The 19,046-nt window shown below is 44.1% G+C and overlaps 1 protein-coding gene across 1 annotated transcript in view; it reads left to right on the top strand.

Annotated features, from left to right (window-relative positions):
- Window positions 1–19,046, top strand: part of LOC139262844 (protein diaphanous homolog 1-like) — a 460,427-nt gene that overhangs the window by 336,065 nt on the left and 105,316 nt on the right. The window contains exons 18-21 of the mRNA XM_070878024.1: window positions 1,201–1,299; window positions 1,609–1,703; window positions 3,070–3,171; window positions 9,930–10,169. Coding sequence (XP_070734125.1) covers window positions 1,201–1,299; window positions 1,609–1,703; window positions 3,070–3,171; window positions 9,930–10,169 — 536 coding nt within the window. The remainder of the gene's footprint in view (window positions 1–1,200; window positions 1,300–1,608; window positions 1,704–3,069; window positions 3,172–9,929; window positions 10,170–19,046) is intronic.

Below are 19,046 nucleotides of genomic sequence, written 5' to 3'. Positions count from 1 at the left end.
TGTTTTAGTATAGCTGATGAGGGTCAAATATTAGCCAATGGAGAACTCCCCCGTTTTTCTTCAAAATAGTGCCATGGGATCTTTTGAATGGGCCAAACAGGGCCTCGGTTCAACATCTCATCCAAAAGACAGCACTTTCGACAATGCAGCATTCCCTCACTCCTGCACAGGAGCATCAGCCTAGATTTTTGTGCTCAGGTCTGTGGAGTGGGAGTTGAACCCACAAACCTCTGACTTAGAGTCGAGAATACTACCCACTGAGCCATAGCTGACTCCAGAGCCGAGAATATATGAATTGGCAGAGGCAGAATGCACAAAAAACAAAGAATATAATCCTCCTGCCTCTTTGAGCCTGTAGCTACTTTATTTCCTTATTATACATCCATGAGTTTTTGCGCTTCAACATTTTGTTACAGGCCCCAATTTCTTCAGCTTTGTTGTGTCTCCCCATCTGTGTTCCCTCTTAACGCTGAACACAGCTTCGAAGTAGGGAAGTTACACTAAACCGGTATCGAACCTTGGTTAGACCACACTTAGAGTGCTGCGTACAGTTCTGGTCGCCATATTATAAAAAGGATATAGAAGCCCTCGAGAGGGTGTAGAGGAGATTTATAAGGATGATGATAGAAATGCAAGGGGATACATATCAGAAAAGGATGAACAGGCTGGGTCTCTCTCCTCTTGAAAAAGAAGGCTGAGTGGTGAACCTAATAGAGGTCTTTAAAACTATGAAAGGTTTTAATGGAGTGGATACAGAGAGAATGTTTCCACTTGTGAGGAAGAGCATAACTGGAGGCCATCAATATAAGATAGTTACCAAGCCATCCGGTAGGGAATTCAGCAGAATCTTCTTTGCCCAGAGTGGTGAAAATGTGGAACTCGTTGCCACAGGGAGTGGTTGAAGTGAATAGTATCGATGCATTTAATGGGAGGCTAGACAAGCATATGAGGGAGAAGGGAATAGAGGGATATGCTGATAGAGTTAGATGAGGAAAGATGGGAGGAAGCTCGAGTGGAGCATAAACACCGGCATGGACTGGTTAATCATTCAAACCAACCAGTTCATGTCGGCGTTTATGTGCTGTATATTCCATGTAATCCCATGAAGTGTGGGTGTAGTATATATCCATTTGTCATTTTCATTTGTTAAGCTTTAGCTTTTGAAGTTCAAATCCAAGTAATATTTGTTTTTATACACAGCTAAGAAGGAGCAACAAGACATGGATGACAGGAAAACGACACAGAAGAAAAAAGTGAAAGAACTGAAAGTGTTGGATGGGAAAACAGCTCAGAATCTGTGTAAGTACATGGAGAGAATGCTGAAGTATTTATTAGTATGCTGTGATAAGGATGAGTCAAATCCACCTTTTGTCTCCGAAAGAATAACACAAATAGCTTTATTCAGTGACAAAACAAAATGATCAAAGCTAGTTAATAGATTTACTGAATGACTATTGAAACTGTCATTTGAGATGATTAAACCGATGGAAATGTGTCCTGTGTAGACCTGTTTGGACTGATCAAATGTTTTTCTTCTTCATGTGTTTTTGTCTAAATGCACATGTATATTGTACTGTGTGTATGCGTAATGTGTTTTGTTTTGTATAGCTATCTTCTTGGGTTCTTTCCGCTTGCCGTACGATCAGATCAAAAACGTGATTCTTGAAGTGGATGAGAAGGTTCTGACAGAATCACTGATCCAGGCAAGTCTTCAAGTTTTTCCTTTATCTGCTTTAAAGCGTTGGTTTTACCACAAGTATTAAGAGTGGGATGGATGCAAAGCATTTATCAATATTTGTATTTATTTTCATCTCTTCAATAATAACTAAAATATGTTGAGTCTTCAACATTTAGCATAATTTAGCTGGCCAGTGACTTTGTGGGTCATTGTGTTACATATTGCATGACTGAAACATACAGGGCAGGAAGATCCCAAATTTGCTCCTAGTCTGTAATCAGCTCTCTGACCAATGATAATGCTCTGTTCAGGTCATATGAAAAGAAAAATTAGTTAACCAAGTACTTGCCAGTTGTCCTTTACACACATAACCGTAAAACAAGCAAAAGAAACGCAGAACGATCCCAAAACGTAGGGGCATTATTGGAGTTTTGCAGTCAACACGCAGAGCATGCTCCTAACTGAGCCGTCATCTTCTGGTACACCTGTCCGCATTGACTCCTACAATATGCTGCCTGTGTCAAAAGAAACTTGAGTGCCTCCACAATCGGGACAGCACGTCGACGCCAAAGGCTTTAATTACTCGGCGAAACACACTGGTCCGCAAGCGATTGCTGACGGGGGCACAATGGCCGAATAAAATGGTTGTCACCAAAACATGACACGGCTGTCTGCTTCACTTGCTTCATGTTGTCCTTTTGTGCTGCTTCCTTGGGTAGTCTCTGTTGACTTTATATGAGCACTTGTGTTTTTAAGTGGCCCGCCAGTCTTTGCCATGTGGAGCTTCTGGATAAATATGACCATATAATCATGCTACCAAGAACGATGTATGGGCTATGATTGTAGTAATTTATTCATCGATCCCTTTGATAGTGTTGCAACTCCGTGTTCCCTTTCCTCGTCTCTTCTTCCTGCCTGGTTTTGTAACCAGGGGGTAGGAGACACTGAGTAGCAAATACAGTAGAAAGCTGAAAGAGGCTGGGAAGTCACCGACAGTCGAACATGTCGAATGCTTAGTTTATTTTCTCTACACTTGACGTTGGGGAAAATAAACTCCCAGTACTGTGTAAGAGAGTGACTTTGATATTACCAGCCAGCTGAAAGATGTCCTGGATGAGTGAGCAACTCTTAACATCAATAAATTTTGCAAAATGCAATTTAGCAGCCGTTGCACCGTAAATGAGCCTGAACACACCTAATAATCAGCTCTGCGACAAATTTTAAACATTGAGTTGTTATTGGCTGTTAATGTGATTATAGCCACTATCACGTACCAGTGTTTATATGCTAGTCAACTGACCTTGTTTATTGTAGTGCGGTACAATATAAAATGCTTGCAGTTTGACACACAAGATACTATTGATAATAACATGAATCGATCTTCCTTTCAGAACCTCATTAAACAGCTTCCTCAGCAGGAACAGTTGAGTGCATTAGCTGAGCTGAAAGAAGAATACAATGATCTCTCAGAGCCAGAGCAGTTTGGAGTAGTGGTATGTATTCATCTGTTGCTAACAACATGACAACTGAATAAATAGGAAAAAAAAGTCTCCATTTAGTCATCTTTGGGCAGTTGTGCTGCATGCATCACTCTTGGGCTGACACCTGTTGAGTGCCATAATGGAAGCGGGAAAACCCAATTACCCCCGCAGCCCGTGTATTCTCAAGCAGTGAACTTTTATTCAGAATTACGTGCAAACTTACCCCTGCACTCTGCTGCAGTTGTGCTGCAGTCAGCATGTAACCCACCAGTTAATGAGACTACCACTCGTGGTGTCATGTCTTTGGTGTGATTCGTACTCCAGTGTATAATGTGGGAAAATGTGAGATTGCTTGGAGCAGCCAAATGGCCTACTCCTGCTCCTATTTCTTATGTATCAACCTAACTCCCGAGCCATACTACTGCTTCTGCGTTGATGATCGCCCAAAGCCACGCCCTGTCGGCACAAAAGCAGCAGTGAAACTGGCCCATGAGCTGCCAGCAAATGCTAAAAGAGGCTTAATTCCTGATCCATGACTGTTACAAGGAAGCCCTGCTGTGGACAGAATTAATTGCACTTTACAATGTCACCGAGGGATGATGCTCGCTGATTATGCTGAAGAAAAATTGCTTCCCAGCTTCCCTTCTGCTACTGTTTGGATCACAGCCAACAGAACTGGTTCAGAGCAGTGACATTAGATCCTATGAAGCACTGTGGGGCTCGGCGTCTAGTTGATCACCTTTTATTGCCTTGCCTCTTAACTCAAGCTTAGCGTTGCTTGGCAATACATTAAATCATTTTCCCTCCAACAAATATACCCTTTCATTGCAAGAAAATTTGATTCCACACAAAAAAAGAGCTTTGTGAAAACTCTGGGCGTGTTTGGTGTTTCTACCCAGGTGTGTCTCTGAAACATTTGAGCAAATTCATTTTATTTCCTCTTCATTTGAGTGCTTTTGAATGATGTGGTTTATTAAAAGATCAATACTTTGTTGTATTTCAGTGCATTTCAGCCCTGCTTTTCATCCTGATCCACTGTTAGAGCTGATACTACCATTTTGTTCAATGTTTCATTGGCCAAGTGTATCTCGCGTTTTGCTTTGCAGTTTGATGTTTGCATCAATGCAAATTGTGGGGTAACTTGGGCGTGAAGTTGCAAAGTGCTGCAGTGCAGAGGGACCTGGGGGTCCTTGTGCATGAAACACAAAAAGTTAGTATGCAGGTACAGGAAGGCAAATGGAATGTTACGTAGAAACATAGCAACATAGAAAATAGGTGCAGGAGTGGGCCATTCGGCCCTTCGAGCCTGCACCACCATTCAATAAGATCATGGGTGATCATTCCCTCAGTACCCCTTCCCTGCTTTCTCTCCATATCCCTTGATCCCTTTAGCCATAAGGGCCATATGGAACTCCCTCTTGAATATATCCAATGAACTGGCATCAGCAGCGCACTGCGGCAGGGAATTCCACAGGTTAACAACTCTGAGTAAAGATGTTTCTCCTCATCTCAGTCCTAAATGGACTATCCCTTATCCTAAGACTGTGTCCCCTGGTTCTGGACTTTCCCAACATCGGGAACATTCTTCCCGCATCTAACCTGTCCAGTCCCATCAGAATTTTATACGTTTTTATGAGATCCCCTCTCATCCTTCTAAACTCCATTGTACAGAGGCCCAGTTGATCCAGTCTCTCCTCATATGTCAGTCCAGCCATCCCTGGAATCAGTCTGGTGAACCTTCGCTGCACTCCCTCAATAGCAAGAACGTCCTTCCTCAGATTAGGAGACTAAAACTGAACACGATATTCCAGGTGAGGTCTCACCAAGGCCCTGTACAACTGCAGCAAGACCTGCTCCTATACTCGCATCCCCTAGCTATGAAGGCCAACATACCATTTGCTGCCTTAACTGCCTGCTGTACCTGCATGCCAACTTTCAATGACTGATGAACCATGACACCCAGGTCTCGTTGCACCTCCCCTTTTCCTAATCTACCGCCATTCAGATAATATTCTGCCTTCGTGTTTTTGCCCCCAAAGTGGATAACCTCACATTTGTCCACATTATACTGCATCTGCCATGCATTTGCCCACTCACCTAACCTATCCAAGTCACCCTGCAGCCTCTTAGCGTCCTCCTCACAGCTCACACCGCCACCCAGTTTAGTGTCATCTGCAAACTTGGTGATATTACATTCAATTCCTTCATCTAAATCATTAATGTATATTGTAAATAGCTGAGGTCCCAGCACTGAGCCCTGCGGTACTCCACTAGTCACTGCCTGCCATTCTGAAAAGGTGCCGTTTATCCCGAGTCTCTGCTTCCTGTCTGCCAACCAGTTCTCTATTCACGTCAGTACATTACCCCCAATACCATGTGCTTTGATTTTGCACACCAATCTCTTGTGTGGGACCTTGTCAAAAGCTTTTGAAAGTCCAAATACACCACATGCACTGGTTCTCCCTTGTCCACTCTACCAGTTACATCCACAAAAAATTCCAGAAGATTCAACGAGCATGATTTCCCTTTCATAAATCTATGCTGACTTGGACCAATCCTGTCACTGCTTTCCAAATGAGCTGTATTTCATCCTTAATGATTGATTCCAACATTTTCCCCACTACTGATGTCAGGCTAACCGGTCTATAATTACCTGTTTTCTCTCTTCCCTCCTTTTTTAAAAAGTGGTGTTACATTAGCTACCCTCCAGTCCATGAGAACTGATCCAGAATCAATAGACTGTTGGAAAATGATCACCAATGCATCCACTATTTCTAGGGCCACTTCCATAAGTACTCTGGGATTCAGACTATCAGGCCTCGGGGATTTATCGGCATTCAATCCCATCAACTTCCCAAACACAATTTCCCGCCTAATAAGGATATCCTTCAGTTCCTCCTCCTCACTAGACCCTCGGTCCCCTAGTACATCCGGAAGGTTATTTGTGTCTTCCTTTGTGAAGACAGAACCAAAGTATTTGTTCAATTGGTCTGCCATTTCTTTGTTCCCCATTATAAATTCACCTGAATCCGACTGCATGGGACCTACGTTTGTCTTCATGTTGGCCTTTGTTGCCAGGGTGATAGAGTATAAAAGCAGAGAAGTTCTGCTACAATTGTACAGGGTATTGGTGAGGCCACACCTAGAGTACTGTGTGCAGTTTTTGTCTCCGTATTTAAGGAAGGATATACTTACATTGGAGGCTGTTCAGTGAAGGTTCACTAGCTTCATTCCAGACATGAGGGGGTTAACTCATGAAGATAGGTTGAGCCTATACTCATTGGAGTTCAGAAGAATGAGAGGTGATCTTCTCGAAACATATAAGGTAATGAGGAGGCTCGACAAGTTGGATTCAGAGAGAATATTTCCACTCGTATGGGAAACTAAAACTAGGGGACATAGTCACAGAATAAGGGGCCGCCCATTTAAAACTGAGATGAGGAGGAATTTCTTCAGAGGGTTGTAAATCTATGGAATTCTCTGCTTCATGGAGCTGTGGAGGCTGGGTCATTGAATATATTAAGGCGGAGATAGACTGATTTTTTGAGCGGTAAAGGGTTATGGGGAGCGGGCAGGGAAGTGGAGCTGAGTCCATGATCAGATCAGCCATGATCTTATTAAATGGCAGAGCAGGCTCAAGGGGTCAAATAGCCTACTCATGCTCCTATTTCTTATGTTCTTATGATGCTGCTTGAGATGCATTGGTCATATAATAGCAGCAAATGCAAAGTGAAGTTTCTAACTTCATTAATAGACTGTTAAGAAAGAGCTGATCTAACCGTATTCCCATCCAGCGAGCCGAGATCAGTTTTAGCCGCAACCAGCAAGAACCATGCAGCAATTGTGATGCTCAGGCATGTTGGTTTCCCCCATTGCTCTAACCAGTGCTGGTTTCAAATGGGTACATGCGTTATAATTCCCCATTCTTCCATTGCATCCATGATTTCATGTCTTCCTTTATCAATAACAACAACTTGCATTTGTATAGCGCCTTTAACATCCAAAGGTGTGTCTCAGGAAGGTATCTGGGAATAAAATGGACTCTACACTTCTCTGCAGTTGCCTTCAATGTTCTTTGGTTGACTGGCAGATGGTGCCATTTGGTGAGGCATGTCTGATTGAGCCAGATTTCCTTCCCTTTGCGAAGAAATTCACTACCATCTTATGCTCCAGTTAACCACCTGGCTCAGAACTCATCACTGATGGCAAGTGAATGATAGCATGTGCCAGTCGGGGTCTGTGATTCAAATACAGTTGGAAGGCTGGTCATTTGTGCTTGCAGCATTTTACAGTTCACACCCTTATCCAAAGCTTGTTTTTTGTATTTTCTGTCATAGTCATTCATCCAAACTAACAAGGGAGCGTTACTTCACACAATTCAATTCAGTTGAAGGTTATTTCTGTGTACGTCAAAGAAATATCAGTGATCCCTTTCAAATGCAAGAGAGCATGTGGTTCCAGGGAAGTTACGGCAGTGGAGTGGGAGCAGATCCGAAGAAACTCCCAGCCATTTTCTTTGAACCGTATAGATGTCCCAGATTCAATGCCAGCCTGTGCTGAGTTAGTTCATCTCATTTGGAAAATTGAGTTGCGGCTGTAAAACCTGCCTCTGCATTGGGGAGAGGAAAATCATCGAAGGTACCTCCCATCGATAATTAATAAGTGACCCCCACTGGAATTTTGCAAGTGTAGATTCTTAGTGAGGACGGTTTCTGCCTCTGCTGAAATACTGTCCACAGTGGTTAGCTTGCAAATACTTGGACACCCAAGACAATTGAAGGATTCACTGGCTTCAGGAGAAAGGTAACGATTAAAGAGGAATGTTAAATTCTGACAGCCGCCTATTCTGATCTGTGCCACTGTTAATTCCTGGATTGCTTAATACCAAGGTGTGAAGTGGGATGGCAAGAATGCTTAAAGGGAAGCAAAGTCGAGGGAGAGTACCTTGTCCAATATTTTGCTCTCTCGAGGCTAGGTGGCTCTATGGAGCCTGAAGTTGTGTCCCCCACTGCAGCCAGTGTCCTTACTCAGAATCACACCCTGTCAGTGATGTCACAAATCCAGCAGGAACGAGGAAGGTGGGTCTCTCTCTCTGCAGGTAAATTTCTTTAATTTAATCTCAATTTGTTGCTTCTCCAAAAAAAAAATCAACAAATATTTTTCTAAAAATGTTTTTCGGCATGAAATGAGGAAGAATTCCGAGACTTAACCCGAATAGCCATTCTTCTTCTTTGAGTCCAGACATTGAGTATCCGCATGCTATCAGACCATAAAGGGCAGCATGGCTGAACCCAGGCTTGTTTTCATCCAACATCCATGCATGTTCTTTCGAGTACAGGTCACTGAATAGAAGCGAGTGGAAACTGGTTGATTCCCGACCCTATCCCTCTGAGACCGATAAATAAATAAGGAATGAAAGAACTTGCAGTTATATGGCACTTTTCACAACCTTGGGACGTCCCAGGCATTTCACAGTCAATGAAGCTTTTAAAAAATACATTACGAGTAACGAGCAAACCTGACTGTGTGTTGCTTTAGAAGAAAGACAGACTTGCATTTCTGTAGTGCCTTTCAAGACCTCAGGTTGTGCCAAAGGGCTTTGCAGCCAATGAAGTACTTTTGTTGTCTAGTCACTGTTGCAATGCGGGAAACGGAGCAGCCAATTTGTGTAAATCAAGTTCCCACAAACAGCAACGTGATGATGACCATTTAACTGTTTGTGATGTTGGTTGAGGGATAAATATTGGCCCTGAAATTCCAGCCTCCCTGGGTCCAGCGCGCAATGCGCGCATGTGCTGGAAACCGGCATTTCCGATTTGTCAAGTTTCTGGCTTGACAGATCGTAGCCAGATCGGGAGCGAGGACACTTGTAAGTGTAAATTTCTGATATTTACGCTTTCAAATGTCCTCAAAAATCTTGTGCCTGAAAAAGCAGGCGCATAGCCTACTTTTACAGGCGCAAGTGTTTTTTAAACACAAACATCTAAAAATAGTTATTAAAACATATTATTAAAAGCCCTCCCCACAACGGTAAGTTTATTTATAAAAACTTTTTAAAAAATTGGAAATTATTTTTTTAAGACATTAATAACTTTAATTTAAATGAATGTAGTGTAATTATTTTCTATTTTATAATTACTGTTTTGGGTGTTTGGGACTGTGTTTTGGGTCTATCACACTCATAGCATTAGGGAGTTTATTACTGTTTTGGGTGTTTGGGACTGTGTTTTGGGTCTATCACACTCATAGCATTAGGGAGTTTAGGACCCTGCGGAACTCCTATTATTATGATACCTTACCTGATTGGCTGCCCAGAGTCATGTGGTGCCAGCTCCAGCACTGCGCACGTCCCCACGTGCACGCGCTGCGGCAGTCAGGGGAGGCCACAGGCTCGGAAGTGTGGACGTGGGCAGCAGCTTAAGGTAGGTGCGGATTTTTTCTATAAAATTGCCCGCGGGAAGGCCAAATCGGAATTTCAGGTCCATTGTCCAAGACCCCGGGGAGGAATCTCCTGCTCCTCTTCGAAATAGTGGCCACGGGTTCTTGTATATCCACCTGAGAGCACAGACGGGGCCTCGGTTTAATATCTCATCCGAAAGACAGCACCTCTGACAGTGCAGCACTCCCGGCACTGGATTGTCGGCCTAGATTATGTGCTTAGGGCTCTGGATCACAAATGCTTCAATCCGTCACAGAGTTGCGATATTAATGTATTTTGTCGTTTTTCTTATCGGGTGCATTTAACCATTTGTCTCCCTTTTCAATTGTAGATCAGTTCTGTGAACCGACTGAGGCCCCGACTGAACGCGATCCTGTTTCAGCTCCAGTTTGAAGAGCAGGTTAATAACATTAAACCGGATATTGTGTCGGTGAAAGCAGCCTGCGAGGAAGTGAGGAGCAGTGAAAACTTTTCCAAGCTGATGGAAATTGTCCTGTTGGTGGGGAACTTCATGAACGCAGGATCACGGAATGGTGGAGCGTTCGGGTTCAGCATTAGCTTTCTTTGTAAAGTAAGTGCAGCCTTCAAAATGCGATTACCGCACATTTCGTTTTGTTCGAATGAATTGCTTGAAAAGGGTTTGGTATTAATAAGAAAGAAAGACTTGCATTTATGCAGCGCTTCCTGCAACCTCAGCCAGTCTCAAAGAGCTTCACAGAATTTCACAGGAGGTTGATCAGCATATAGAAAGAAAGAAAGACTTACATTTATACAGCGCCTTTCACGACCACCGGACGTCTCAAAGTGCTTTACAGCCAATGAAGTACTTTTGGAGTGTAGTCACTGTTGTAATGTGGGAAACGTGGCAGCCAATTTGCGCACAGCAAGCTCCCACAGACAGCATTGTGATAACGACCAGGTAATTTGTTCTTGTAGTGATGTGGGTTGCGAGATATTGACCAGGACATCGGGCATAACTCCTCTGCTCTTCTTCGAAATTGTGCCTTGTGATCTTTTACATCCACCTAAGAGGGCCATCGGGGCCTTGGTTTAAAGTCGCATCCAGAAAATGGCACTTCTGACAAGGCAGCACTCCTTCAGTGCTGTACTGGAGTGTCAGCCTAGATTTTTGCTCAGGTCTCTGGAGTGAGACTTGAACCCACAACCATCTGACTCAGACGAGAGTGCCACGACCGAGCCATGGCTAACCCCTGATGCAATGAAGTGACCCAATAGCCAAGAATGACAACCAGCCATGGTTGGAGTTAAATCGAATTTGGATTGGAAGCCATTGCAACAGCACTTTGACTGCCACATATTTTGACCAACTGGTGAATTTTCATTTGAAATTAAGTCTTTGATAAAAATCGAGTCATTTTTATGTTCTATATTTAGTTGCTTTTATACAAAAACCAAGGTGAGGAGTACTTGTATGGTGCTCCTGTGCCTCTTGCAGCTCACCTCACATTCTCCTATGGCCTTAGACCTGGTGCTCCATATATTTTCAGACCCCTATTCAAAGCCTTGGCCGGCTGCAGGACGAAATGAGAGTTGGGATTCAGTTCTGCTGCCTGCTGTCGTCTTGTGAACCAAAAATTCATCTCTGAACCTGTTTTGAAGAGAGGCACACCCCTGAATCCGATCTTTAATGGTCCTGCTGAATACCCACTGTCCACCCCTACCTAATGAGTGCCTGATTCCCCACAGACCGCTGCTTGTGCCCTTCTGATGTAGCTTCCCCTTCCTGGACTTGCTGTCTTTCTAGAGAGAGAGAACAATGCAGGCATTGTAAAAGGAGAAGAGGATAAATGTAAAAATTGAAAAGAAAGAGAGTGAGGAAGTGACAAGGACTGGAAAAAAGACACATTTAAAGCAGGGAATAAGAAAGAAGCTAGAAAGTAAAGGTGAGAGAGAGAGAGAGAGAGAAAGAAAGGTAGTTGGATGAGAAAAAGAAAGATTTTTGCAAGAGGAGCTGCCCACACCATGGTGAGTTCAGGCAACAATAGACCCTTTGGACTCTTCACACAGCTGTAACTTCTCCATTCTCGTCCTTCTCGTCGCTCTCCAAGAGCTGCCTCTTCCCCTTTACGAACTCTATTTTTAAAACAACACCATAAACATTTGCTTTAAAAATTGAGTGTAGATTTGAAGTAGTACATAAGAACATAAGAATTAGGAGCAGGAGTAGACCATTTGGCCCCTCGAGCCTGCCCCGCCATTCGATAAGGTCATGGCTGATCTACCTCAACTCTACCTTCCCGCACTGTTCCCGTATCCCTTGATTCCCTTAATATTCAAAAATCTATCACTCTCAGCCTTGAATATACTCAACGACTGAGCATCCACAGCTCTCTGGGGTAGAGAATTCCAAAGATTCACAACCCTCTGAGTGAGTGAAGAAATTCCTCCTCATCTCAGTCCTAAATGGCCGACCCCTTATTCTGAGACTGTGACCCCTGGATCTAAACTCGCCAGCCAGGGAAAACATCCTCCCTACATCTACCCTGTTGAGCCCTTTAAGAATTTTGTATGTTTAAATGAGATCACACCTCATTCTTCTAAACTCTAGAGAATATAGGCCGAGTCTACTGGGAGTAGTGGTAGAAATAATAATACAGGTGTGATGTCTGAAATCCGGAAACCTCGGGACCAAGGCCATTCCGGATTCTGGGTATTTCCGGATTTCGGAATGTCTTTGCTGGGGTCGAGAAAGGTGGGGGGGCGAGGGGTCGGTCGGGCTGAAGCCAGGTGGGGGTTGCTTGGGCCAAGGTCATGGGGTGGGCTCAGGCCGGGGGAGGTCAGTCGGGCTGAGGCGGCGAGAGGTTGGGCGGCCAAGGCGGAGGAGTCCGGATTTCGGAACATCTTCCAGTTTCTGCACGACCCCGCCACAGATCAGTCCGGATTCTGGAACTTTCCGGATTTTGGACGTCGCACCTATAGTACATTGGGATACCAACAAATGTGAGAATCGTAGAATCTTACAGCACAGAAGAGGGCCAATCGGCCCATTTTCTTGGGAAGAGCTATCTAATGAATCCCACTTCCCTGGTCTTTCCCTATATCTCTGCAATTTTTTTCCTTTTCAAGTATATATATTTTGAAAGTTGCTCTTGAATCTATTTAGCGGCTTGATTTTTGCAGTGAAGCACGTGGAGTGTTCCTGATTTTAGCCACGCTGTCACAGGTTGCCCATATTGAATTGCTTAACTTGTAGTTAATTATCCAGAGGCAATGGAAGGGGATCAGGCCTCCAGACTATCTATCTCCTTATAAAGGTTTATATAAAGGAAAGGAAAGAAAACTATGGTGGCTTGAAAAATGTATTTTATTTTTAGTTTCCTCACAAACTCAACCTTTTGGTTATTCTTCTGAATCATATACCACACTGATGTGGATAATATATAGCTGCTTAGCTGTTGCCGTTACATATTGCCATCTTCATTCCTTAATCTTCCTGAAGTCAATTCTAGACAGGATGATATCATGGGACGACTGACCGCAGATCTTACAAGCTTGTAGTTATGCTGTGTAAAACTTTCCACTTAATTCTATGTTGAGAAGAAGAAAATTACTGAATCTTAACACAGCGCATAGTGAGCAGCTTCTGGCTCCATTTCTCCCTCTTGTCCCATTGCATTTCTCTCCTGTTCCAAATGTGTTCTCGTTTGACTGGCCTTTTTTAATGATGATGGGGGGATCTTTTCTCTCTGGTACTTCAGGCGCCAAAGTTTCTGGTACGTGTTTGCCAAATCCTCTGTTATTCCTTCAGTCGAAGAATAGGATAGTATTGGATAATTGTGTAATTTTGAGATTTAAGCGTGTACGGTGCCAATATTTTCTACCTTTGCTCCCCTTTAAACCGATGCCCAAGTGCAACATTCAGAATTTTAAACGAAGAGAAAATGCCAAATTTTGTGGGCACAATTAATTATGCAAAAAAAATTGCATAACATCCTGCCAGAGACCAAATGCACTTGTACTTCACTTGCCGGAATAAAGGGTATATCTGCCAAGTAAACAAGCTGGAATTTAACAAAAGTACAAGATATAATAGGAAAGTAACATTCTGAAACCAGCTTTTAAGGGAGAAATACAATATTGCCCCATGATTCGCTGGGCAGGCCACATAGTTCGCATGCCAGATACGAGACTCCCGAAGCAAATGCCTTATGCGGAGCTCCTTCATGGTAAACGAGCCGAAGGTGGGCAGCGGAAACGTCAAAAGGACACCCTCAAAGCCTCCCTGGTAAAGTGCGACATCACCACTGACACCTGGGAGAGCCTGGCCGAAGACCGCCCGAGGTGGAGAAGGTGCATCCGGGAGGGCGTTGAGCTCTTCGAGTCTCAATGCAAAGAGTGTGAAGAGGCCAAGCGCAGACAGCGGAAGGAGCGCGCGGCAAACCAGCCCCACCCACCCCTTCCCTCGACGAATGTCTGTCCCACCTGTAAAAGGGTCTGTGGCTCTTGTATCGGATTGTTCAGCCACCAAAGAACTCATTTTGGAAGTGGAAGCAAGTCTTCCTCGATTCCGAGGGACTACACATGATATGCATTCATAATTTGAATTGGCCTAGAGATTCGACTGCACGGCAACTGTTTCCAGGCACTAAACAGCCTCCTAACGACCAATATGGTGGGCAGGAAGTGTATGTATAATTCCAGCCAGAAGTGCGCCGCCCATCATATTGGTGCAGGCAGATGCATTGGCAGCAGGAGCACATGTCCAGAAAGTGCAAGCAGCAGAATAACTTATTTAAATTAGGGTCGTGTGCATCTTGCAGGACCCGTTTTAGGAGCATAGGAACAGGAGTAGGCCACTTAATTCCTCGAACCCATTCCGCCATTCACTGAGATCATGGCTGATCTGTGACCTAACTCGATACACCCCAAATCCCTTAATAACTTTGGTCAACAAAATCTATCACTCAGATTTAAAAATTAACAATTAACCTGGTAACAACTATAACTATACCCCAGTGCATTACTCGCCGCATGCTGTACTCTCACAGTAACACATGGGGCTAACTGGCAGGAAGGTCCTCTCACCGGCGATATTTAATGGGATTATGCAGGTTCGGCAGTAGTTTGTCATTGCAGGACTGCCTGTTAACTTTGTTTTTTGATCGGTTTTACCATTCTACAAAGTTCACTCTGTCTAAACAAAGCAAGATTTTGCTGATGTGCTGTTGTCAGCTGTCTCTGAAATAGTTTGACTGTAGCCGTGGGTGGTCTCGGAGAGCAGCCTTCGGGGCGGGAGGATGAAAGGGAGCAGCAAGGAAGACGGCAAAGAGCTGGAGCAGCTGTCATAAGACGATGGAGGAGGGCATTGCGCAGGAAGCCATACCCTCTGGGTTTTCAGGGAGCACTTAGAACATAAGAACATAGAAACATAGAAAATAGGAGCAGGAGTAGGCCATTTTGCCCCTAGAGCCTGGTCTGCCATTCAGTAACATCATGGCTGGTCTGATTTTGGCCTCAACTCCCCTTCCCTACCCGCTCCCCATATCCCTTGACTCCCTTATTGTTCAAAAATCAGTCTATCTCCACCTTAACTATATTCAATGACCCAGCTTCCACAGCTCTCTGGAGTAGAAAATTCCAAAGATTCACGACCCTCCGAGAAGAAATTCCTTCTTATTTCCATTTTAAATGGGCGACCGCTTATTCTGAAACTATGCCCCCTAGTTCTAGATTCCCCCATGAGGGGCAACATCGTTTCTGCACCTACCTTGTCGAGCCCCCTCAGAATCTTATATATTTCAATAAGATCGCCTCTCATTCTTCTAAACGCCCAACCTGCTCAACCTATCTTCATAAGTCAACCCCTTCATCTCCGGCTGGACGACGCTGGAGAGGTGTTGGAGAAGGATGGAGTGATCAACCGTGTCAAAGGCTGCAGACGAGTCAAGAAGGACGAGGAAGGATAGTTTGCCTTTGTCACATTCACAAAGGATATCATTTGTGAACTTTGATGAGAGCCGTTTCGATACTGTGGAAGGCGCGGAAACCGGATTGGAGGGATTCAAACATGGAATTGCAGGAAAGATGGGCTTGGATTTGGGAGGCGACAGCACGTTCAAGGACTTTGGAGAGGAAAGGAAGGTTGGAGATGGGGCAGTAGTTTGCAAGGATGGAGATGTCGAGGGTTTTTTTGAGGAGAGGGGTGATGACGGCAGATTTGAGGGAGAGGGGGACAGTATCTGAGGAGAGAGAACTGTTAACAATGTCAGCTAATGTGGGAGTCAGAAAAGGAAGTTGCGTGGTCAGCAGTTTGGTGGGAATAGGGTCGAGGGAGCAGGAGGTGGGTCTCATTGACAGAATGAGCTCGGAGAGGTCATGAGGGAAGATCGTGGAGAAAGATATGAGGTCAGGGCTCGAGCAAAGGGGTCCTTAAAAGAGGTTTGGGCCAATGCGCTCGGTTGCAATGTAGAAAATGTAGCATCCAATTTGCACACAACAAGCTCCCACAATCAGCAATGTGATAATGACTAGATTGTCTGTCTGTTTTAGTAATGTTGGTTTTAGGATAAATATTGGCCAGGATACCAGCGGGGAGATCTCCTGCTCTTCTTCGAAATAGTACCATGTGATCTTTCTCATCTACTCGGGGCCTCGGTTTAACATCTCATCCGAAAGAGGACACCTCCGACAGTGCAGCACTCCCTCAGCACTGCACTGGAGCATCAGTCTAGATTATGTGCTCAAGTCTCTGGAGCGGGACTTGAACCTTCTAATTCTGTGGCAAGAGTGCTACCCAACAACGTTTTCATGATGATTAACTTGAAATTAGGCATTTGTTTGCAGTGTGCAGTCTAAATTGACTAAAACACATTAAGAATGAAAGATCCGCCTCACTCCCCCCCCAGTACAGGGCAATATAGTTACCCTGTTATTATTGAGCTCGCCCCCCTTCTCTCCCCCCCCCCACGCCAGTCCATTTAGTGGGTGTTGGCACAAATGTGGTAAGTTGTTATTTTGTTTGAGATCTCGAGGGAAGTCCGTTCCTGGAGTCTGCAGCAGAAACTTTGCTGCTGCGGCACCAAGTTAGTGACAGGAGAAAATTGGCAACACGGTGAACTAGAATCATAGAATTACACCGCGCAGAAAGAGGCCATTCGGCCCATCGAGTTTGCGGCAGCTCTTTTAAAGAGCAATCCAGTTGGTTCCACTCCCCCGCTTTTTCCCCATATCCCTGCAATTCTTTTCTTCAAGTATTTATCTAATTCCCTTTTAAAAGCTACTGTTGAATCCGCTTCCACCACCTTATCAGGCAGTGCATTCCAAATCCTAACCACTCGTTGCGTTAAAAAAGTTTCTCCTCATGTCGCCTCATATATTTTGCCAATCGCCTTAAATCTGTCCTCTGGTTATTGACCCTTCAGCCATTGGAAACGGTTTCTTTTTGTTTACTCTATCTAAACCCTTCATAAATTTAAACACCTTTGGTCAAATCTCCTCTTGGCCTTCTCTGCTCTAAGGAGAACAACCTGGTTACGGTTCATGCTTTTTTTACAAGCCCTTATTTGATTTTACCTGTGTTAATATCTGCTCAATATGTACTGCAATTGGGAGATATTGTAAGATTTCTAAATCTCTGGCATTAAATTTGACAGTGAGACAATTCTTCTTAAAACAATTGCAACAGTTTATTAAAAAAAAACACACACACACCTGCACATCCACCTTAGTTACAACAGATACGATGAGGTTATAATAAAGAGTGATATACGTTACTTCCCTTTGGCTGGCTGGTTCAAGAGAGAGAAAAAAGTATTTTGCTGAGTTCTTCATACCTCTCAAAATCCATTGTCCCTCCAAAAGCCTCAGGATTGGACCTTGGTTCCAGGGCAGTTCCTTATTGGCTCTCCTCACACATGCGGCTGTCTGGCCTGGCTCAGTCATCTTGATTAGTTTAAATGGCTTTCCAATACTCAAAACCCATGCGGCAACCTGTGGGCTTTCATTTTGTTTCAACACAAACGGGCCTTTCCGCATAACCTACACTTTTAACATTTATCCATACACAGAATCAATTTTAATCATTAATAACCATTTTTATTCTTACAATATGATGACATCAGGTGCACCATTAACAAAAGCATCAACAAATTCTTTGGAAACAAGTTTGTGATTTTTTTTTTACACGTAACACTTCGAGACAATCTTCCTCATGCCTGCAGTCATGCTTTGTTTTTTTAATATTCGGACACAATACTGATTCCTGGTTGCATGATGCTGATGCATGAGGTTGATTCCTGAGATGAAGGGGTTAACATATGAAGAAAGGTTGAGCAGGTTGGGCCTATACTCAGTGGAGTTTAGAAGAATGAGAGGTGATCTTAAAGAAACATTTAGGATTCTGAGGGTGCTTGACAGGATAGATGCAGAGAGGATGTTTCACTTCATGAGGGAATCTAGAACTAGAGGGCATAGTTTCAGAATAAGGGGTCACCCATTTAAGGCAGAGATGAGGAGGAATTTCTTCGGGTCGTGAATCTTTGGAATTCTCTGCCCCAGGGAGCTGTGGAGGCTGGGTCATTGAATATGTTTAAGGTGGCGATAGACAGAGTTTTGAATGACAAGGGAGTCAAAGGTTATGGGGAGCGGGCGGGGAAGTGGAGTTGAGGCCAGGATCAGATCAGCCATGATCTTATTGAATGGCGGAGCAGGCTCGAGGGGCCAAATGTCCTACTCCTCCTATTTCTTATGTTCTTCTGCAGGAATATAATAGCAACAATCAGCTCAGTAATGCCAAATGTATTACAGTAGTCCTAGTCCGCAGATGTGCCGGGAAATAAGCAAGAAATCAATAATGATAATGGCTTTGCAATACTTTCACGCATAATTTATTGATCAGATGGAGCCCATCAAGGTTTGTCGAAACATAAGTACATAAGTATTAGGAGCAGGAGTAGCCCATACGGCTCCTCGAGCCTACTCCGCCATTTAATATGATCATGGCTGATCCAATCATGGACTCTGGTCCACTTCCCTGCCCGCTCCCCTTAATCCCTTATCAGTTAACCCTATTCTATTCTCCCCCCTCCCCCATGCACTCGTACATCTAAACGAGCAGCCCGCTCAGGTGGTAAGGCTAGAATCCTGGTAGATTCTTTGCCTTCACCACATCTCTATTACGAATGATGCATGGCATGAATCCAACGTAAGAAGGGGAAAGTGTCAGCAGTTGTCTGGAAATGTGATTCTGAACGTTTTCCAAGTGTTTCAGAAACTTTTTTTATTCCTCATTTTTTGTTGCCATTTTTCACCCCACGCCCCTTCTCACGGTTTGAAGCTGTAGTGCAGTAACATGGGCACCAGTTACACCTCATTGTGAGCCTAGACAGTGAACAGCAGCAAGCTATTTGACCATGGGGGGAGGGGGGCGAGGGAAGATCGTTACAGCCAAACTCGATCTTGTTCTCATCCAGTCATCACATACTTATTC

Source organism: Pristiophorus japonicus, chromosome 4 (genome assembly GCF_044704955.1).
Source record: "Pristiophorus japonicus isolate sPriJap1 chromosome 4, sPriJap1.hap1, whole genome shotgun sequence".
Taxonomy (NCBI): Eukaryota; Metazoa; Chordata; class Chondrichthyes; family Pristiophoridae; genus Pristiophorus; species Pristiophorus japonicus.
Note: the sequence above shows the minus strand (reverse complement) of the source record. Positions and strands in the feature narration are given on the sequence as shown.